Raw genomic sequence first — 23869 nt, forward strand, 5'->3', positions numbered from 1 at the left:
AGTATTAGTTACAATATGACTTTCCATTTAAAACTTTAAATTTGATTTCTTGAAGGCTAAAGTAGGAATTTTACGATATTTCCGTCACCGTGATATTTGATATGTTTTCAAATAAGGAAATTTACTCTTTCGAATCTTACAATTCAGCTACTATTTGTTTCACTGTTTTGCTTGTATCTTACGGTGAAAAGAGAATCTTAGCAAAACTCTTGTTGAGATTATAATCCCACATCGGGTGTCTAAAGCCTATCTTGGGGCCGCTCCATTTATCTCCAATTGGTTTTAAGTTGGATGCACATCTTCAATATGGTATCAAAACGGGATATTTCTCTGGCCCAAAAGGCCCATGTTACTCCACATCACCCGTTTAAAAAATTGTCCACGTGTTAGGCTCAAGATTATGCCACACGTGAGGTGGTGTGTTGAGATTATAATCCCACATCGGGTGTCTAAAGTCTATCTTGGAGCCGCTCCACTTATCACCAATTGGTTTTAAGTTGGATGCCTAACTTCATTAAGTCTGTTATCTTTATGCTTTTTCCTGCGGATCTCGTACTCAAGTGTTGAAATGATAGGAATATCACCTGATCAGAGTTGTATTTTATTGTTTTTAGAAAACTGCGGTAGTATTGATAAGATATCACCTTGTTAGTGGCTTAGGTTCTGAGTGCTATTCTGATCTTCTATACATGTTTATGTTTATTATTCTGTCTCACTGATTATGTTATATCACTGTGTAGATTCACCAGTTTGTGTTATTCTGATATGAGCATTTGAATTTCAAAAGAGAGCAGTGGAAGCACGTCTGCCTCAACTGTATTTGCAGCCAATATGAACTAGCCCTTCATGATATAGCTTATCTGATGAGAGAAACCATCTATTATATTGCATCCTAGAATCACTGCAATGAATGTGTGATTTATCATCTTATAACGATATCTCAGACAGGATGATTTCGTTACTTCCGGTCAATTTTTTCCCTTGTATTTGTGTAGTTTAGTGTGCTTTTGGTCCGTGCAAGTTGTTTGTGCTGCACGTGGTGATCTTGATAGATTCCGTATACGTGTTTAGGTCCGTGCGTGATTTTAACCTTTCTGAGCATAGATACTTCATAGTCATTGCGTCATGAGGTTCACATGTATCATATCAATTGATGGATAATCTGATCAGGAGTTTTTGTTTCAGGACATGGACTTGAAAGGTAACAAAGTTGTTGTCAAAGAAACTGTTCAGGCGTGCAATGCTGCTCTAAGCTCTGAAATTTCTGCTGTGCCAATTGAGAATACACATGAAACTCCAACAAGCAATTCCAATTTTTCGTCTCTTTGCAAGAAGATAAATAAAGGAGAAGTGTCAGTACAGTCTATGTCTGTAGTAACACATCCTAAAAGCCCCTTGCCCGAGTTGGAGACAGTTTTAAATTCCAACACCCCAAACTCAATGGAAGAATATCTTCAACGGATGGAGAAAGACACAAGTTGTAGTTCAACTGATATCATGACCAGTCCTTCAGAAGGATTTGGTGGCCATCCTACACTGAAGTTTTATCCAGCGAAAGTTAGAACTGATTTTGATTGTGACAGATCTGGTACTCGCAGAACAATTGTGGATTCTAGCTTTTCAATGCTTTCCAAAATTAGTGGAGAGCCATGTGATTCGTCTAAAACGCATTTGCAGTATTTGCAAAACATTCATGCTGTTCAGTCTCCAGCACAAAGCAGAAAAAGCTTAGGTGGCGATGTAAGTCATTGCTGCAATAATTGTTTGTCTTTAGCTGAATGATCTTGTCATACTATACTATGTACTTTTGTCCCTGAGTAGGAAATCAATCAACCAGAAGAAGGGGTAGGGGGACAAACAACTATCGATTTGGAAACAGGACGTCACTCGAAACAGATTGTTTCAGAAGGTATGCACCTTTTTTTGGTTTTTCTCCTTTTGATTATTTTATGTAGTGGTTCAGATTCTTTAGTGGTTAGAAAATTTTTATTCGTACCAATTAGCAAACATCATTAAGAAGATTAAAGATTCTTGACGAACGCACAGTTACTCAATCCATGGTGGGGAGTACTAATTGGAAGTGTGTGATACTTTTTCTTCCTATATCTATCATAGTTTCCCCCCCTCCCGGAAGTATAGTATCTATGTTGTTTTTCCTCCTTCTGGACGGAAAGTGCTTTCTTTTTTTTTCCATCCCTTAAACCAGACACATAAAATTGGTTAATGGGAATGATGCCCTCTGTGGCTCTTTGTAGATCCTAACCTCAAGATTTCCAACAGAGACATTACTGATGTTGATCAAATAGCACATAACATCAAAAGAAACTGAGATAGTTGTGGTAGAAACATTGAGTGGCGTTAGAATCCTTTAGAGTTGTAGCTGATAACTCCTGTACTTGATCAGTTCTTGATTTGCGCAGGAGTTTCACCAGATAGCCAGCTTACATCTTCCGGCATGGCGGTCATCTCAAGAGAAGAATCAGTCAATGGTAATATATTTGAAGATCCCTTTTACATGGATAGCTGTTCCAGGAGTTTGGAAGAAAAGAAAAATACTGGTGACCAATGTTACATGGTTGTAGAAGATGGAGAAGATGCTATTAGTATGCAGGCTTTCTTGATTGATCACAACAGTAATAAGGAAACTATGGAGAATGAAAACTTTCCCTTCGCTAAGAGCTATCCTGCATGGAAGGATGTGGAATTGATGGAAGTACTTCGTTCAATACGACAGAAGCCACATTGTCACAGAAGCCACGTCCTGAGTTTCTCCGTGAAGGACAAGTCCTAAGTTTGATGCTAAGCTTTGCTGATTTGGTAGAGAAAACAAAGGAGGCCCAACTTAATGAACCTAAGACTGATCTTGAAAACAAATTAGAGAGTCTCAAATATTTTAAAGCGCTTGGATTCAATGTTCGACCAATACAAACTCGGCCAGAGGAGTTGCTAAGAGTAAAAAATAGACACTTACAACTGGATGGGAAGTTGAAACAAGTTGAAAGGGAGATGATTGAGGAACAGAGTAAAGAAAAATCACTGACGTCAGAAGTTGATGGACTTGATGAGAAGCTTGGGGAGCTTCGAGAATCCATGAGCAAGATTAGCCAGGAGCTGGAAATCGTTGTGATGGAAAAGCAGACCAAAGGCTCTAGCTTTGGCTTACTGCAAAACAGGCTTAAAGATATGGAGAAAGAAGTTGAGAGGGCCAAACTTGATATTACTTGTATAACAGAAGCTCCATGAAGTCTAGCTTGATCTTCTAAGCACTGCAGGCTAATGAAGTATCTCATGCTATCTAATAAGCTCTACTCACTAACTAATTCAACACCTACTTGTCAGAATATCAGTGTGACACATGACAGTATCACAGTATAACATTGACAGTGATATTCTTTCGATCAATATAATATGAATCCCATAAACAGTCTAAATCCAACTCCAATATACTAATGGAGCACAGATTTTAGTGAACAAATTAAGTCGTAACGAAGGGTATTTCCGGAAGTAAAATATTCCTTAACACGAAAACTAGTAATAATGTTTCCAGTACGACCCGCCAAAAAACAATGGTTTATACTAAAGCTGTTCACTTGACATAAAGGAAAAAGGCTAGTTTGACCAAAGAAGAAAAACAATGGTTTAAGTTTAAGGAAGAAGAAGAAGTGGAAGTGTGTGGTGAAAGTGAAGGAAGTAAAGATACATGGTATTACGCAAAGATAATGAAACAACCAAACAGAAAAAACAAGACAAAGATATTAGTTGAGTATTATAGATGGATGGCAAGTGAACAAGGATTAAAAAGACATCAAAACTGGGTTAAACCTTGTTCTATAAGACCATTACCACCTAGAGTTGCCCATCCTGTTTTTGACTGTTATCAAGAAGTTGATGCTTTTTATAATGATGGGTGGAAGAAAGGTAGCATTGATGGAGTTCATGATAAGGTGTCAAGGTATACTGTTTATTTTCCTCTTTCTAAGGACAAGTTGGACTTTGGTGTTAAGGAGTTGAGAGTTCATCTTTCATTGGGTTGATGCTAAATGGGTTGATTATCGTTACCAGGTAAATGGGTCTTTTTTTTTTAAATTTTTATTCATCTCACTTGGTTGGTGGAGTCAACTTGATTGCCATGGGGGTAGATCCTGTTTCAATTCGACATAACTCACGAAATATTATTAACCACACTGCCTATGAGAACACATAACTTAAAGTGGTTGTTCTGTCCATGACACTTGAAGTTTGCGCAATTGTTAATACATATATCCTTAAAGAGTTAATGACCTTATTGTCAACTATTGATGCTCTGAAAGTAATATGTCTAGATGCACGATTTATGCAACTGAGATTGTGTTCAGTTTCATGTCTAAATAAGGCGTTGATACAGTTTTTAAGATATTGCAATGTCCATATCGATTAATAGTTTCTCCTGGGTTGGTAATATACAATCGTACTTAAATTCCTTGTAGCAAGTAATAGATTGAAGATTTATCACAGGAACACCAGTAGAAGTCAGTCTTCGTAATTTTTTGTGGTTCTTGCATTAAGGAACTCAAGTATGGCTCATTCTTGATTGAGTACTCCAACTTGGAGTTAAGTGGAGGTGACATGATGTTTAAAAGATATTGTGCATTATCCACATATCTGACCCTCCCCTCAAAATATTGAGGGAAAAGAAATTTGATGTGACAAATAAAGTGGAATCTTTGTTTTTTGTTGTGTTGGTGGAGTGGAGTAGTTACCGAATTTTGTGCTGGCAACCTTATGGTCCAGTTCCAGCGGTAAAAACACATGACAACATTCTGACCACCTCTAATGAATTTGTTGTGCACATGCAAACTGTTAGAATAGTTGTATGAACACAGCAACTAAAGTAGAACGTATGAAGGAGCGATAGCAATAAAGAAACAAGGACAAGAATGGCAGGAATAACCAAGACGCGGATTAAAGTCGTCCTTAAGGAAAGATTTAAGCCCCTTCCAATGGTGCGAGAAAGGCAACGGTGGCGTCTTCCTCACGAGGATTCAATGGTTAACAGTGACTGACTTTTGCACTAGAACGGACTACCCTCTAGAGCGGCAATATAACTCTCTCGGGGGCCGGAAGAAGAAAGAAGAAGAAAAGGGTTTTAGTTTTACGTTTCTCGAGTTGAGTTTTCGATCAAGTCTATTTTCTCTATGGACTCACAAGTCCTATTTATAGAGGTTAGGAGAAAGAGAGACCAACTCCTAATAGAACACCTGAAACTTGCTTTCAAGAAAAAGGCAAAACAAGTTTAGGCTATTGGTCAAACCACTACCCACAACAAGAAGCCAAAGCCCTGAACCTAACCCCCGATGTGGTGGATAACCAATGTGGGACTATCTATCGTGCACTAAAGTGGAGAGAACACATATGGTTCATCTCCTCCACTTTGCACACACTCACAAGTATTTGAAATACACTTAGAGATTCCAACAATCCCCACTATTTCAAAATACTAATAGTCCCCACTATTTTGGAATAGGATATTACAAAAGAAATGGGTTAACGAAATGCCGAGGAGAGAATCGAAAAAACAATGCATAAGATAATTGGTGCTTTTAGGGCTTGAACCCGGTCATAGGGTAACATGTCTTATAATACGTGAAAGTGGTGGATTAAAAAATCTTTGAACCAACATTCCCTTGTAGTAAAATAGAGGACATGCACCCACATTGCTCTTTCATTATATGCCTGTTCTGCGGTGTTGCGCTTTTTGGCCCTTGCGCTGCCTGTGTTCTATGAATGCTCTAGAGTACTTGCCTGAATACTCATAAGAACCGACCCAGTTCTACATTCACGTAGGTGGATATCCATCAAGTGTACATAGCAGTTAAAATACACTATCTCATAAAAATAATGGACTATGGATTCCATTAAGAGTAAAATAACTCATCCTTTTCTCATTGCTATTCAAGTTATACAAAGTATACAATAATGTTATCTAGTCATAGGGTGGGACGTCTCAAAGAAAGACAATAGCATACCAGAGCGACGAGGTGACTTGTTTTTCCCTTTGAACCTACTTCATGGGATCTCCAATCACATAGGTGGGGTTGCCGTCAGTGTCGCCCTCTATCTAAGGCAAAAGTCCCATCCCCCTCGACGTATAACCACTTGCCTCCAAAGAAGTGGTGCGGTTGGTTAGACATGTGACCAAACTAAGTCCAACCTAACATAATCTCTAGCAGCTGCTTGGTTAAGTTATATCTCAACTTACATGTATTCTTTTCCCATTGCACATAAGTTAACATGTCTTAGCTATTGCAATGAGGCGGTTCTGCAAAAGCATATACACATCGAGGATTTTGTTTAGAGCCAATGGGAAGATTTGCCAAGAGGTTGCTAACCCACTCGGCATCATCACATGCCTTTTCTAAAGGCGATTAGCTTGGATGATATCCAAGACACTCAATTTCCACCAAAGGTAAACACATAAACATTCTTTGGATCCGGTTTATAACATATTACCTTCTAACAATGATGGAAATCTACTAAATATCAGTCCATAATCAATGGCTCTGCTATAGTACTTGGATAATCTGACAATATACATCAAAGTTCCTTATAAGGACACAATGGGTTATCAGCTCAGTATGCCATTAATGTAGGCAATGTCATGTCTCACATACATTATCCATCAAGTACAATTGGCTACCAATGATATTGACTTATTTAGTATGAGAAAACACAATGAGATTATTTTTCATAAGATGGATATTTGCCACAAAAGGTGTTAACACATGCTTACTATCATAATATCCATACTTTTCAATGAAAAATATTTCTACTAAGTGCTATAACAATATAATGAGACCAACATGAGTTTTAATTCCTATATTCACCAGTCATTCAATTCTGTAGTGCCCGAAATTCCCTATACCATCCGGCGGTGCGGTTTAAGGTATGCCATTTGTGGCCTTCAACCATATTCAAACGTCAACATCTTGACAACTGAATATAGCAATTACAGAAATGAGTTTAACAACATAATAAACTATCATTTTCAATGACGGTTTATGATGTGTTTCAAATAGAATTTTCTGTCTCTCATACACATTCTCAATGCTAGCACTCATGATATTAAATCATCTAAACAAAGAGAGATTAACACATATGTCTTGCTTTGCTCTAAAGAAAGTACATTTTTTTTTTTATCAACAACGGTGCTTTGACATCCATATGACACTAATATGTTGTTGAATTGCTCATGCCATTTATAGGCTTGAATCAACTCATACAAAGATTTAACTAAATTGTATACCTTCAAATTTCATCACCGGTACTACTTGGTATTGTAGTTCCAAGACAACTACTCAACTAGAGTCTTTAGAATTACGTAGAAGAAATTCTAGTTATATGAGCAAGGTTTCAAAATAGTATAAATCTTGTCTCTCGATTGAAACCCCTTGGCTATTATTATTAGCATTGTATGTTGCAATACAACTATCACGTTTTAGTTTTCTTTTGAAGATCCAATTCAACCTATAGATCCCCTAATAAATCAAGAGTCCGGTTTAGAGGAGTTGTATCCTTCAAAAGGACACTTTCATAGGCAGACAACTTCCTTATAGGTTAATGAATCTTCCTCAAGAAACATATAAACATCATCACCGCGTGAATGGTGGAAATACTCATTGATAGTCTTCCAAATTTCTTGTGCGAAATAATGGGATTATCTTATGTAGTTCATTATGAACATTCAACCACTCTATGCCAATTTCTCTAAAGCACAACCTCAAATAAAATTAGCATATAAGACATTCAATAATAGTGTGGTATCTACAAAATTGTTATCACTCATGACAACTGAAAACAAACATCACTATTATGAGTTTCACCAATGAATATCTACTAGATAATTCTAGGTCTCAAAAGACTTCTTTTAGATTCATTCACAATAGCCTTGGCAAGACACCCCCACATTTTGAAGCATTTTTGGATAGGCCCAAGACCTTTCCATACTTTGTAGTTCGAGTGTCTTTCCAATTATCTTGTGAGATGAACTATGGTAAAAAAACGATGTTATGCATATGGGTCACCACCCCCCGGTTCAATAGTTACTCAACCTAATCAAACTTTCATGCAAAACACATTATACCGCTACAAACACTAAAAGAAACAACAACAATAAAATGCACTCTTATGACAAGAATATATTTTACTCAAGTCTATGATTCGGATCATATAAACATAGTCATATTATGTTCATGTTATCTATATGAAAGGAAATCTACAAAAGATTCTAATGAATCTTAAAGAATAGAAGAATCGGATGAAAAGGGTTTTACCAGAGATAATATCATTATCATCCTTCTTTTCATCATTCAACATTCCAACTATCATAGGGGAGACAATCCACGACTTGTACATCACCTTAGCTATTTATCCATAGTCATAGGAGGATAATGCCTAATAAGACAATCCATGGCGTTACATCTCTTTGTCTAAAATAGTCCTTTGGAGGATATTGTCTAAGAAGACAATCCATAACCTTACATCTCCTTGACTAAATTAGGTTTAGGAGGATATGATTGTTTCCCATATTGTTTCCTCTCGTGAAACAACGATACTCATTACTTAATAATATATGACATGGTTAAACTTCATGTCAATGTTAAATAATGCATTCATGCCAAACATGGTAAATATCATATCATAGGTTGGGAAAAGTAAACTTTAACTGTACCCTTCACAACAAAAAGTATACGATATTTAAGCAAATCTAGCCACTGAATATGCAAAACAAGCGAGGACTTCACCTCCTCTTTTTTACATGAGCTCAAGCAAGATAGGATACCCTATTAACAAGACCTCAAGTACTACCACAACATCTAATGGCTCAACCCATTAATGTCTTCAACTAGAAAATTTTACCAATAAACTATTATCAAGTTTAAATTAAATCCATCCACGATGATTAATATCCAAAACTAGCATGCTACACAACTTTAACATATCCTATATTGGATATATGCTACAAGTTACTTCATCTAACATGTATTTTCATAACAGTACAATTATACCCATCGTCTAACAACACGTTCACTCAATAAAGGTAAGCAATTTATGCATTGAATACATTATAATTACTATCTAAGATTTGAGAGTGGTTGATATTAACTATCTTAAGGTCACTCTTAGACCATCTACATACATCTACATATGTACAAAGAAAATAATATCAAACTACTTCTAGTCAAACCAATTAATATCTTAGTGATAAACACGTATAATTTGTTGACTAGGTTATTAAAGAAGTTTAAGCTTAGGGATTTTTCTCCTAAGAAAAGCTAGCATGCAACTCAAGGCAAGAATATCACCATATAATCAAACCAAAAGAATTGCAATGAGTGAAAGAATACGATACCTAACCGATTGAAAAATCGGATTACCATATTTTCCTCCTTCTAGAAAAACAGTTCAAAAGAACTGTAATTCTGAACCAGCTCAGGACGAATTGGGTATCAAGCCTTATACCACTGGAAAGCTCTTTGAATCAGCTATCCAACACAAGAAGCGGATTGCAAAACCGAGCTCTGAGCTGAAAGTTATAGCAGTTTCCGTAACGAGTGACGCAGCTGTCAAAAAGACGAACTTTGACGTTTTTCTTGATAGAAATCTCATATTTGACTCCCACAAACGTAGGAGAAAAGTCTACAACCATATAGGGTTTGATAAACCACAAAAGATCAATAAATATTCAATCTTTAATTGGTTTCCCTATAAAAAAACGAAATTATTAGAAAATTTCTAAAGTCATAACCCAATAACACAAACAATAACTCAAAGTAAAAGACTTATCTTTTGATTGTCATTATTAAAGCACTCTCCTTTGTTCTACTACAAAACTCTTTCCTTAAGATTGTTAGAATAGTTGTATGAACACAGAACTAAAGTAGAAACGAAGGAAAGTAGCAATAAAGAAACAAGGGCGATGAATGGCGGGAATAACCAAGACGCGGATTAGTCGTCCTTAAGGAAAGATTTAAGCCCCTTCCAATGGTGCGAAAGGCAACGGCGATGGCGTCTTCCTCACAGGATTCAATGGTTAACAGCGACGACTTTGCACTAGAACGGACTACCCTCTAGAGCAAAGCAATATAACTTCTACGGGCCGGGGAAGAAGAGAAGAAGAAAAGGATGGTTTTAGTTTTCGTTTCTCTCGAGTTGAGTTCGATCAAGTCTATTTTCTATGGATGGACAGTCCTATTTATAGAGGTTAGGAGAAAGAGAGACCAACTCCTAATAGAACGAAACTTAACGCTCAAGAAAAAGGCAAAACAAGTTTAGGCTATTGGTCAAACCACTACCCACAACAGTAAGCCCAAGCCCAGGCCTGAACCCTACCCGATGTGGTGGATAACCAATGTGGGACTATCTACTATGCACTAAAGTGGAGAGAACACATATGGTTCATCTCCTCCACTTTGCACACACTCACAAGTATTTCGAAATACACTTAGAGATTCCAACACAAACTAGCCCTTCACCATGAAGTTGATTCGACTGAATAACATATATAAATGGATGTATGGTTACCAAAGTAATATCTACGATTGGATCATTAAGATGCCACTTCTGGTCAGATTCAGCTTGCGTGTGTTGTTTTTGTAGGATGCTTCTACTGCTAAGTCACTTGCTCTTTAAGTTAAAGTTTTGGTTATCTGCTCTTGGTGTGTGCAATGTTTGTGCTGTATAGGGTAGGGTAAAGCCATTTTTTATTACGTGTTTGTGCAGATTCGTGAGAAGGGATATAGGAGTATGCATACTTTATATCCATGGAATCACTGACGTCATATAACTTGATAATATATCTGATTAGGAGATTTTGTTTCAGGACATAGGCATAGATCAGGCGCAGCTGTTTAATGTCGATATAAAAGACGAATCACTTAAAAGAGAGAGGAAATTCAGTCATACAATTCCTAGTAGTAGTGCCCAATCTTCACCACCTAACAAGAAGCTGCATAAAGGAGAAGCAAGTCAAGAGACAGTGGGCTTGTCTCTATCTGACGAGTTGACCGAACTTCCTAACCTGAAACTTTGTCAAGAGAAAACTAGAAGTGATTTTGATGGTGATAGATCTGGCAATCAGAAAAAAGTTGCCGACTCATATCCGCCTACCATTAAAGGAGAACCATGTGACTGGTCTCGATCTATATATCAAGTGAACTACCCACAAAACAGTCTTGCTGCTCAATCCTCAGCGCACAGCACGGAACCATTGGGTGCTCATGTACATCCTCTATATTCCAATAACATCTTTCTCCTCTTAAACTGTATGTTTTCTTTAATCTTATTTTATTTTGGTTGTGTAGGATATCAACCAGAACAAAGGAAGGGTAGCAGGCTGTCAATCAATCGAAAATATATTCATTCAAGTTATTTTATAAACATAATTTACAATAAGTAGCACATATCATTAACAAGATCAAAGCATCATAACAGTTAACAACTGGAACCAAAGGTTGGTTACATATAGTAGTAATAGACTAATAGATGAAAATATACGATCTTATTTGTGTATCTGTAATTGCAAAGTGTTTTTTTTTTCTTTCTTGTAACCTATTCTAAACACAAGTTATATATACTGCTGATACCCTATGTGACGCATTTTAAATCCCGAACTCCATATTTCCGGCAGAGAAGTTACTCATATTGTTCAAGCAACACTTGGCCTTGACGATTCGTATCCTCTTGATTATATCAGTAAGCTAGAATTAACTTGTGAATGCTCATAGCTAATACCGATTTTAATAAATCAAAAACTCTCTTTCAGCAGGAGTTTCAACTGATAACCAACATACATCTCAGTTATCTATGGCAATCATCTCGACAGAAGAACCAACTAAGGGCAACGAAGCTCAAGAGGCCATGTGTTTGAAAGAAGACGAAAATACTGGTGACCAATGCCACGATGCCTTAGAAAATGGAGACAATGAGATTGTCATGGCGGCTTTGTTGAATGATCGCAACAGTAATTTGAATGTTTTGGAGAATGAAAGCTTGCCCTTCATTAAGAGCTCGCCTGGGTGGAAGGATGTGGAGTCCAATGAAATATTTCGTTCAATGCCACAGAAGCCACATTTTCGACCATTACAAAAAAAACCAGAGTTGCTTCGTGAAGGAAAAGCTCTTGGTTTGATGGCATGCTTTGGTAGTTTGGTGGAGAAAATAAGCAAAACCCACTATGATGAACCTAAGAGCATTCTTGAAGACAATGAACCTAAGAGCATTCTTGAAGACAATCTGAAACTCCTTTCTTATTTTAAATCCTTTGGATTCAATGTGCAACCAATACAAGATCGGCAAGAGGGCGTGGAGCAGGGAATGAAGCTAGCAATTGCGCGGAATGTTACAAAGCTGCGAGCACAAACAGATTCCCAAAATGCGCTATCATTCATACAAAAAGCTGCCTTTCCATGGGAGGCCAACAAGATGATGAGGAGCATTAAAAGAATGGAGGCAGAATTCGAGGAATTCACTATTGTTCATATTTTCAGAGAAGCAAATAAGTTAGCTGATTCTTTAGCGAGTACTATACCTGATGAGGCATATGTAGACATTAGTATAAATTCCTTATCACATGATGTAATCAAGATCATAGATAATGATGTTATAGGAAGAGAGTATGAGCGATTGTAACATGTACATAAGCTTCTATTATCAATAAAGGGGTAGGGGACCCTGTTAACAACCCCGCTTGCTGATCAAAAAAAAAAAAAAAAAGATCGGCAAGAGGAGTTGTTAAGAGTCAAAGAGGAGGAAGTGCAGATTGATAGGAAGTTGAAGCATGTTGAAGGAAAAATCGTCAAGGGGGAAATTGAAGAAGAAGGACTGAGGTTAGATATTGTTAAATTTGACATGGTACTTGGCGAATATAATGAAAAAATTAGAAAGCTTCAAGAATATGTCAACAAGATGAGCAAGGAGCGCCAACTGTTGTGGAGATAAAGCAGACTACAGGTTCTATCCTTGCCTCATTGCGAGACAGTCGTAATAAGATTAAGAAAGAAAGACAGAGCACCAAACAGAAGTTTAATCGTATAGCTGCTGCACCTTGGTGAATATGGTTTGATCTTCCAAGAAACTCTGTAGCCTATTTTAGTATCTTGAACTATCTAAGTTCTATCCACTTGCTAATTGAACACCTTCTTGTCAGTGCTAACTCTTAACGACAATTGTATGACTGGATTGTCCCTTGAATGGGGCATATTTGTTTGACCAGCATATATGAGTTGGCTACTTGGCCCTTTAGGGGATTAAAGTAATCATTTTATTTGATATACTAGTGTAGTTCTCTGTCACTGAAGTATTTTATGGAAAGTGCATTTTATGGGTGCACTTCCCAGGGGGTTCAGAGAGGTCATTGTATAATGATTGCAGACTTCAACTAGATAACATCTATTTAATAGAATTCTGTAACGTGAGACTAGATAACATCATATACTACTTATTACAGGTTGTTTTGTTTTGTTTTCTGTTATGTTATCTCTATAGTATAGGCTTGCGTTTGTCAGGAGCTGCAAATCGCAGTGAGAAAAAGCAGACTGCCAAATGCTTCTAGCATTGCCCTTTTGCAAAACAGTGGTGACGGTGTTTCTGAAGGAAATTCAGAGGACCACACTTAATTTTACTTGTATTGCAGCAGTTCCTTGTTGAATATGACTTGATATTCCCTGAAATTCTGTATACTAACTCAGCGTCTTCCACTATCTATGCTCTATAAGGCCATATCAATGATATATTGTTTTCCTTTCTAGGGGCCTAAAACAAGACCGTTTTTGCTAGTATACTTTGTTGCATAATTGTAAACAGAGAATTCTCTCTTACGTGATTACCAAGCAAAAACCTTTTTTTTAACAGTCTATTAAAAACATTTCACGGCATCATTTATATGTATATTCTGCACCAAGCCACTCATCAAATCCATTCCAATTTCCAAGAACATGAAACTCGCTCTTGCATTTTCGAAAAACAACACAACATGAAATTCAATTCAATTCTGTCATCCTCTATATATTGCATTAATTGTAATCCATGCTTGAATATCCTTTTCAGGCATCATTTGAAATTTGTAACTAGTCAAACAACTCACAAGCCTACTACACGGCCTATTCTAGACAGAGCGGATAGTATGATCATCCAAGAAGCAATATCACGCTTCCGCATTTGCCAAGAAAATCTGTTCGGCTAAACCAAAGATAGTACTAGATCACTCAGAAAATTATTATTAGTATAATTCATGTTATTAATCATAATATCAAAACCCACATGTTATTAATCATTATTATTGGTCTTTCTCGGTCACACACACAACAGCGCAGTCGCTTGTGCCTCTCAGAAGCATTGTAAGTTTCTATGCCGCCGTTGATCGATCATTGTAAGCATAGAACTTATGCCTCTAAGAAGAACTTATGCCTCTAAGAAACATTGTAAGTTTCTATGCTTACATAGCAGCGCGGTCGCTCGTGCTTACAACGCTAGAAGTTACAAAACGAAATGGACCAAACACAATATATGGGATTTTCAGATAGAACTAGGGAAATATTAAGAAATGTTATACAACTAAAAATTAAAGGAACTAAAAACTTGTTTTTATTAGTCAATTAAGATAAATTTGAATATGGTAAAATAATTGTAATTTTGGTAACAGCTTAAGTTTATCAGCCTATCACCTCATTTTCACAATTTCAGATGCCTTAACAGACTCAAAAAGACATTGCTAGCCTGGCCCTTGAGTGAATTCATATTATGTTCATCAAAAGAACATACATACATATATATCAAGTGGGCGCTTACATTCAAGGGGTTCAGCTACAATTAAGAGAAAACGAATTAGCACTATTATAGGATGAAACAGAGGTGTTGAGTTAGTTTGAGCATAGAACTTAAATGTGTACTTGACAATGCTTCATTGAAGACGAAGACATATTTACCAGGGAGCAGCAGCTATACATGCGAAATTAAATGTGGTCTTCTGAAGCTCTTTCACAATATCATTATGCCTTTTTTGCAATGAGGCAATGCTAGAGCCTTTTGCCTGCTTTTCCATCTCAACCATTTTCAGCTCCTTCTCAATCTTGGTCACTGATTCTCGAAGCTCCCCAAGTTTCTCACCAATTTCAACAGCTTTAGACTTCAGTGATTGTTCATCATTCATTTCGCTCTTTATCTCTCCTTCAACTTGCTTCAAATTTCCATCAAGTTGTACGCAGCTATCTTTGACTCTAAGAAACTCCTCTAGGCGAGCTCGTACTGGCTGAACATGGAAACCAAACGATTCAAAATCCTTAAGAGCCTCTAGTTTGTTTTCAAAATCAGTCTTAGGTTCATTAAGTTGGGCTTCCCTGGTTTTCTCTACCAAACCTGCAACGCTCATCATTAAACCAAAAGCTACTCCTTCACGGAAATACTCAGGGCGTGAACTTAAGGGTTGAAAATGTGGTTTCTGTCGTATTGAACTGAATGCTTCCATGGACTCAATTTCCTTCCATAAAAAAAAACTCTTAGTGAAGGGCAAGTTTTCATTTTTCAAAGGTTGTTCATCACTGTTGTGATCAATCTGCATAACTATCTCATTTTCTCCATTTTCTGCAGCCCTGTCACTTTGGTCATCTGTATTTTTATCCACTTCCAAACTCGTGGAACAGTTATCCACATACAAGGGCTCTCGAAATTGATTGACCTTCATTGGTTCTTCTCTCAAGGAGACTTCCATGCTGGAAGAAATAAGTTGGTTATCTGGTGAATTCCCTGCGCAAGTCATGAATGATAAATACAATAATTACTAGGTACAAGCATTCAGTTATTCATATAGCTTAATTTAACAATGGTTTCAAGAAAAAACGAAACCCCAGTCTACATAGATAGAGGTTGCGAATCTTTAACTAGTCAATATTTCTGCCAGCTTTTTTTTATGTATCTGTTGTTTGTTCAACATCACTAATGTCTCGGTTGGAAGTGTATTGTTTGGGATCTATGAAGCACAACAGAGGAAATTAGCTTTATTGCATTAAACCACTCCGTGTGTCAGGATTAAGGGATTTAAATAGGGAAAGAAATTTCCTCCGTTTAGTGTTAAATCAATGTAAGTCAAGCCAACTAAGCAATAATTCAGAGGAAATAGTATCGCATCAAACCAAACACAGTCTATGTGGAAAAGGTTTCCAAGGGAGTGAAAACACTATGATAGCACTCACCATTCGTTCGAGTGGCTATGTGCCTATGCATGTGTTAAAGGATCTTTGTTCTTCCTAACGTTGTTTTCCAATGATACTAATGAAAAATCATATTTATGAAAGAATCTGAACTACTGCATACCTTCTGCTGTAGGTTCTGAAATATATTGACCACCTGTTTCCAAATTGATAGTTGTTTGTTTTCCTATCCCTTCTTTCTGTTGATTGTATTCCTGCTCAAGGTAAAGAATCATATTATGAAAAGATCATTCAGCTAAAGACAAACGCTATTTGGAGCTTAAACTTGCATCTCGACTCAAGCTTGTTATGCTATGTGCTGAGGAATGAACTGGAAGATTGTCTTGCAAATACTGCAATTGAGTTTTTGACGAATCAGCAACAGTTATGTGAGTAACAGATTTGTCACAACCAAAATCACTTCTAACTTTCTCTTTACAAATAATCAGAGTAGGATGCTCGATCGACCGGTTTGATAGACATGTGAAGCTATTATTCAAATTTTGACTATCGCCTTTCTTCTTTTCAAAGAGAACTCCATCTCCCTTTGTAGTTGGGCAGTTCAGATTAAAGAATGACCCTGACTTAGGCATGGTTCTGGTGAGCATTGCTCCTGTGGTATCTTCTATTAGAGACAAGGAGCCCAGTGTAGTTTCTCCTTTATTTAACTTCTTGTTAGATGGTGGAAACTGGGAATTGCAGCCAGGAGTTGTATGTTTGATTTTTCTCTTTCGTCTATGTGATTTACTGGTTATATCAGTATTGAGAGCAGTGTCATGGGCTTGCAACAGCTGTGCCTGAGCTTGTTCGACTTTGCCTTGATTACACTTTGTGCCTAAATCCTGAAATAGAAGCTCCTGGTCAGAAACATAACTAGTGATAGGATATCTCCGGTGCGATGAATGTATATATACTCCTAATTGCTATATCACGGATGGGAATAAACAAGTAGAAGGAACTATCTCTTGAGATCAATCATATAGAACACAAAGATTGCCCACACCAAGAGCAGATAGCCAAAACTTAATTTCAGAGTGAATTAGGAGTAAAAGAATCCTACAAAAACAATCCACAACTCAAGGTGAATTTAACTAGAAGTGGCATCTTAAACATTCTAACTGAGACACCATTTTGAGACGATAAATCTTTCACTTGTATAGGCAATTACAGAATGCAACACAAACCAGTAAAACATGCTCATATATTCCTATGAGAATAACATAAACTACCCAGTAAAACATTATAACCTATGCAGAACAGATTTGCAAGATACCTTGTATCCTTAAACCCATTCTTTTCATATAAAACCTCTACTTCTTGCCCTTCATTAAACTTCATTCTCTTCCTTCACACTCACTCTCACAAACTTCTACATAATCACAATGTACTTTACAAACTGAAGTTTTACCCTTAGAATAAACAAAACCCTTTCACACAAAACTACAAAATCCCAAAATACTCCAAACCCCCTGCTACTAAAACCCAAAAGACACAAAACCCTTTTCCAAAACAACAAAAATAAACAAAACCCATGTGTTCTTAAATCTCAAAATAAGCACAGTTTGCAGAAACAACAAAAATAAAAATAAAAATAAAAACAGAAAACAATACCTTGGGTTGTTCATGTTCAGCACTTGTATTATTTTTAACCCATTTCCCATCAATATACTCAAGATGAAGCCTTAACTGAGAAACCTCAAGCTTCATTTCCTCCTCTTGAATTTCAAAGTAGACCCTATACCTTAAACCCTCCTCAAAAACTTTATTAATCACACCTTTCCACCACCTACCCTTCAAAAACGCATCAACTTCTTGGTTTAGCCCAAAAGAAGAAGATGGTGTTATATGTCGGGGCAAAAACTGAAACAACACGGATCTACCCAGACACTCTTAAAACAAAAACTGACCTTCTGAATATCACCACCTTCTGAAGGTCACCACCTACGAGAGTATCACCGCTACTACCAAACAATTCCAGAACTCGCGCACCTTGTTGAACTTGTTGCATGAGAAAGAATGTTCTTGTTGTTGAGACTGAACCACTGTTTAGTTCAGTGGCTGCCTACATACCCCAGAGGGATCAAGTCTCTGAAAAATCTCCGGAGTATAGAGTTTTTTCAATGTAGTTCTGTTGGTGAAAACTCCTCATTATGTAACAGTCCGGAAAACTAGAGAATCCCTGGATACGGATCCTTGTCCTAGTTTTCAGTTATATTGGATAGAGAATCTCTGGATATAGATCTTTATCCTTAATTTTCAGTTACATTGGATAGAATCCAATCTCCATATTCTGCCAGGTCTGGCTGGGCCTTATTTTCATCTGATTACGGGCTTATAGTGAGGCTTGGCCCACATGCCATGTTGGGCCCTGGCTACGAACTAGGGCTAGGCCTGCAGATATGTAGGGTCCAGTCTGGGTGTCATGTCCAGAGATCATGCCCAGTGGTCCCCTAGCGGCAGGTTGAGCTGAAAGCATTCGGCCCAGTTGGATGTCTCACTGCACAAGTTGATCCAACGAGGCCACAAAAGAAGAGGATCGGGTAATGCCATGTGGACCATTTATGAGGGTCCACACATCGCCCCATCTCTGTCACGCGGAGCAGCCACGTGGCAGAGAAGAGAAAGAGAATCCGATAACGTTTCTTATGCTCAGCTCCTGTATGGTCGGAGACTTCCCTTGGGGAAGGTGATGTCTAGATTGCTGAATTGGTAGGGGATTGCACCTGGGCACATGATGATCCTGTTTTACTAGGTAATGAGTCGAGTCCGCTACATCCGTCAATCTTATGGCATCAGACTTGGAACAACAGAGATGTACTTATGCTCAGGCCTAAGAAAAGGATTTTTAAGGACATTCCTTTCTTCACCGTCGACTTTGTTTCTTCGGATAGGAAGTTCACCCATCCCCCACTCATTACTTAACATGGCATACACCCGCCTGCAGAGTTCAGGGCTGGGCAGGCCGCAGAATGGATGTTCCAAATAATTTCTCAGGTGAGCTCCTTAAGAAATTATCTTCTTCGTCCACAGATACTTGGATTTCTCCATAGTTTTCTTTGTTTTGTAGCTCAATTTAGTTCTTTCTCTAACAGATACTTGGATTTCTAATGCTGTGGTGAGTGAAGTTGATGAAAATACGGTTTCGCATAACCTTCAAACCTTGTTTGGTCTCCCAGAGATTATTAGGGACTTGAGTTACCCTGATACAATCGTTGCATGGGCTGCTGCATACCTTGTTCATCCTCTTCAGTCTGTGATGCCTGACACCGCTGGAGCTTCAGAAAAGGGAAATGAAGTATGTGTTAAACCTATGGCATCGAGGAGGCTTCCATGTATTGCTCCTTCAGATATTATCCTCCCTGGCTCATTGGGTGATGGCGCTCAGAATTCTGACATAGGTGATACAGTAGAGGATCTTGCACGGCGTCGGTGTTACATCTATTATTCTTCTGACGAAGACAATGTTCCACCGACTATCACGAGGCATCCTGATCCTAGCTTGAGATCCCACAGCTCGTGTTTGCATTCTCCACGAGCCACCATTTCCAAGTCTACTTCTATTCCACCTTCTCCAGTCGTTATGCGAGGCTCTGGAGAACATCCACATGCTGAGGGTGTTGTTGAGGTCACCACCTCTGGTGTCGTCGCTGAGCAGAACCATGTTAGTACCGATGTGAATGGAGGGGGTACTCGTTATGTTATTCCTGATACTACGGATGATGTACAGTCGGCTCACTCTGTCCATGTCTCTAGTCACTCCGGGGACCACAGAATGAGAGACAAGTCTACAAATAATTGCTCTGTTGAAAAAGTTAGAAAAGACCCTTGTTCCAGTTCGGTACCATTTTCACTATCTTTTCAGCATGCCGAGGAGGTCTTGCTTAAGTCCTCCACCCTTTTTCGTGAGGCTTGTGTCGAGGCTGAGCTAGAATCTCAACGTTCACGAGACCACGTTACCACTTTGTTAGAGGAATGTCGTCGACTTAGAGAAACAATGTCTGCTCGTGATGAGATGATTGCGTCTAAAGACTTAGAACCCGATTACTTTAGGCGATAAGCTCGGGGAGTCCCGAATGTTAGACGAGCTATGGAAAGTGATCGTCGTGCGAGTGAGGAGAATACGGTCGTAGGTGGTGCGGGAAAACCGGCATCTAGTTGAGGAGTTTGCTTTGCTCAAGAATCGTGTTACGACTAGCCCGACTTGACATTTTGCTTTTTTCTTATTATGTATCTTCCGTTTGTAGTTCGGACATTTTGAAGGCTCCCGCACTTTAGTTATCTTGAATTCTTGTGATGTGGCTGTAAGGATATTTTGAAGCCATGGACTTTTTGAAATGAAAAATCTTCCACAAATGGCTTGGCAATAAAATAGAACTTGAAAAGTATTGGCCTGAATATTAGCAAAGATATATACTCCGCTTTCAACACTACATGTGGATCGATTCACATGTAGTGTTGAATAAGAAAGTTTGTGTATACCGGTAAAAGCGGGGATTTTCACCAAAGATAATGTGAAAAGAAAATAGAATAGATAAGGAATTGATGTTTGGCAATTCACCGGTAGAATTCCATTGTAGAATAACTTTCGGTTGAGCAAAAACCGGCCGGAGCATGTCGCCATACTCAGAATATATATCGAACGATATTGTGCTGCATTAATAGAATGACCCGATTGAAGCGTAATCGGATTGAGCAATTTTGTAGTAATGCTCAGATATAAATAAGTCCATATAGTCAAACCTTTGAAGGTGTTATCTTGGACAGTTTCAGAAATGATGATCCCAGTTAGCTCAAGGTAGGTGGCGAATTTTGAAGCTTTTGCTATGAAACTCATAAATGATGTTAATGCACAGAGTCTGATTCTAAGCATATTGTTTTCGGTTGAGAGGATCAATGTCATTCAACCGTACCAAGCGATGTTATCTATCCAAACTTTGCGGCGCCTCCAAGGGATAGATTGCATCCAGCACTTGGGTTTTTAAAGTCCTAAAAGTTCGGAGTTACCCGGTTCACAAATAGGGACCGAGAGCGGAGGGTCGGCGCCATTTACTCGGACCAAGACACGGCGCTTCGTATGTTGGCTTTTTGAACCGGGATTTGTGTTTCACGCGAAGCCGGGCAAGAGGGTCAAGGCCATATACGGACCCGATACTTTAGTCGTCGGGACATTTTTCAAGCCCGGCGTACTTTCGCGCAAAAGACTTGCCTTATCAGCGGCCTCGATCAATTATAAGGATTTGAACAGCGAGAGGGGCGCTCTAGTCTGTACCAAGCTAGACAATTGATGCCATTCAGCTGGGATTCGAGTATGCATTTAGTATTCAATGCAGTTTCAAGTGTAAAAATGCTAGAACTTGGAATTTTTGCAAGCAAAAATGAGGCTTTTAACTTGACCCGGGCATCTTTGAGCATTTGAACGGGTTTTGTAAAGCTGATAGAGATTTGATCTGAAGTCATCTATACCAGCTAGGTAGTCTTAGGTTTGAACTGCGGTGTGTCTAGTTGGAGGGTTAACCACCGGTCGAACTTGACCCGAGTAATCGCGGCGCGCTTGAACTTGGATTTACGTAGTGCGGGTGCTAAAAATTCATAACCTTTGTTAATAAAGAGTATCACATTAACTTCCAATGTGGCAAATAAGGAATGATAGCGAATGATCATTAGACTTAGTGTTATTCAATGACTCGGTACATGATATAAAGAAAAACTTGCTAAAATGAGAAGCCATGCTTTACTCGGGACATCGCCGGCGAAAGATTTTCACGGCATTATTAAATGATTTCAGTGCATCATTTATTTAAAAAACTTCCTAAGATGAGAAGCATTCCATGCTTTACTCATGACATCGCCGACTAACGATTTTAAGTAATAAGACCCTTTAGATGCCAAGCTATCCACAATGAATGGCCCCTCCCAATTTTCAGAAAACTTACCCGAGCTCGGGTTATCAAAATTCTTGGCTTTTCTGAGGATCCAGTCACCAGGTTTGAAGACACGTTCTCTGAGTTTTCTATCATGACTGCGCTTCATGTTTTCTTGATATTTGACCAATTGCTGAAGAGCTATATCCCGGCGTTCATCAATAAGAGCTTTGTCGTAAGCTAAGACTTCATCTTCAACCCCGGATTTTATTGCTTCAGGTTCTATTTGTTGGTGCCATGATCTGTTGGGAGTATCGCTTCGCACCATATGCTAAAGAGTATGGTGAAAAGCCTGTGGACCTTCTAGGAGTAGTCCTATATGCCCATAGGGGCCAGGCGGACGAACCCGGTTGCCTTTAGCTCCGGTAAGCCTTTTCTTAAGGGTATCGGGATTACCCTATTAGTAGCCTCTGCTTGGCGTTTGCTTCGAGGATGGTAAGGAGCAGAAAAATTGTGCTTTATGCTCATAGACCCACAGAATTGTTGCATCTCTATGGAGCCAAATTGGGGACCCGTTATCGATACTAATTCGAAGGAACTCGAACTGCGGATAATATATCACGCCACAGAAATTGCTTTACATCAGCAGTAGTTATTGAAGCCAAAGCTGTGGCTTCGACCCACTTTGTAAAGTAGTCGGTAGCCACCAACAAAAAACGAACTCTTCCAGGTGCCCTAGGCAAAGGTCCCACGATGTCGAGACCCCATTTTGAGAAAGGCCAAGGGCTGAGAATTGGGTGCAGTTCTGTGGCTGGTAGTTTTCCAACTTTAGCGTGTTTCTGGCACGGCACACAAATTTGAGTGATTCGTTTTGCGTCTCTTTGCATATACGACCACCAATAACCCTGTGTTAAAGCCTTGTAGGCAAGATTGCGACCACCCGAGTGATTTCCACAAACACCTGCATGAATTTCTTTAAGTATCATTTTGCCTTGCTCTGGGGTAAGACATCTTAACTGTGGCCCGAACCCCATTGGTCTTTTATAAAGTCGAGCAACTCTTTCTTTAGTAAACAATACTGCGAATTTCCATGCTTCTCGCTTAACCTTCTGAGATAAAGCTTTCTCTATGGGGAGATTTCCCAAGTTCAGATACTCGATGAAGGGAAGCCTCCAATCAGATTTTTCTAGTGCCAAGATTTCTAAGTCCCTATTATCTCCAAATCATCAAGAGTTTCCTCTTGGATTCGCTTGATTCAAACTTTTCGCTTTCGATGGGGATGATGTAAGCCCCGATATCTTCACGGTCGCCCTAAATACTGCTAAGGTTACGGGGTTCATTCCTTGATCTGAATCATTTAATGTGGGATGCTTTCTTTTGAGTTGTTTTTTTTAAAGGATGCCAAAGTCGGCGATCCTCAAAGATCAACCGGATCTATAGATTCTGGAGATGCCCGATCCGCCTGTTCTCTTTTTCTTCGTCGAGTGCTAACAGCAAAAACTTGCAATGCGTTACACTCTATAACATATGCCTCATGAAGTTTCATTGGTTTTACATTGATGCTCGGCTCTTGCTGGAAATCAATCTGGATTTCTCTTGGTTCATCTAACTGGACAGCTGCAGAGAGGTAAGCTAGTGCATCAGCGTGCCTGATTTCATTCCTTGGCCTTTGACTGATGGAGATTTTGTCAAATTACGCGCCAATTGGTGAATGACCTATTAAATATGCTGCCATCCTTTCATCATTTTGCTTGGAAAGTACCACCAAATTGATTAGCCACCAAGCGA

General features: G+C 38.6%; 2 protein-coding genes across 3 annotated transcripts; one reads left to right on the plus strand and one right to left on the minus strand.

The window, feature by feature from the left end:
* Positions 1-476: 476 nt before the first annotated feature.
* On the plus strand, positions 477-13507 carry LOC147480822 (uncharacterized). Of its 2 annotated transcripts, XM_086580191.1 has the most exons (6): positions 477-1740; positions 1822-1909; positions 2421-4062; positions 10859-11257; positions 11340-11730; positions 11801-13507. In XM_086580191.1, the coding sequence occupies exons 1-3, from the start codon at positions 1189-1191 to the stop codon at positions 2789-2791; spliced, it is 1011 nt and encodes a 336-aa protein (XP_086436317.1). In that variant the 5' UTR covers positions 477-1188; the 3' UTR covers positions 2792-4062; positions 10859-11257; positions 11340-11730; positions 11801-13507. The 2 variants fall into 2 exon arrangements, with proteins under 2 accessions (XP_086436317.1, XP_086436318.1); XM_086580192.1 differs by lacking the exons at positions 477-1740; positions 1822-1909; positions 11340-11730 and having other exon boundaries at positions 3635-4062; positions 10859-11300; positions 11804-13507.
* A 1240-nt stretch (positions 13508-14747) lies between these two features.
* On the minus strand, positions 14748-18418 carry LOC147480823 (DUF724 domain-containing protein 8-like). The gene is made up of 3 exons (XM_086577712.1): positions 17832-18418; positions 16345-17062; positions 14748-15777 (listed from the first exon to the last, which is right to left on the minus strand). The coding sequence occupies exons 2-3, from the start codon at positions 16454-16456 to the stop codon at positions 14957-14959; spliced, it is 933 nt and encodes a 310-aa protein (XP_086433838.1). The 5' UTR covers positions 16457-17062; positions 17832-18418; the 3' UTR covers positions 14748-14956.
* Between the last annotated feature and the right edge of the window lie 5451 nt (positions 18419-23869).

Source organism: Coptis chinensis, chromosome 8 (genome assembly GCF_015680905.1).
Source record: "Coptis chinensis isolate HL-2020 chromosome 8, ASM1568090v1, whole genome shotgun sequence".
In the NCBI taxonomy this organism is placed as follows: Eukaryota; Viridiplantae; Streptophyta; class Magnoliopsida; order Ranunculales; family Ranunculaceae; genus Coptis; species Coptis chinensis.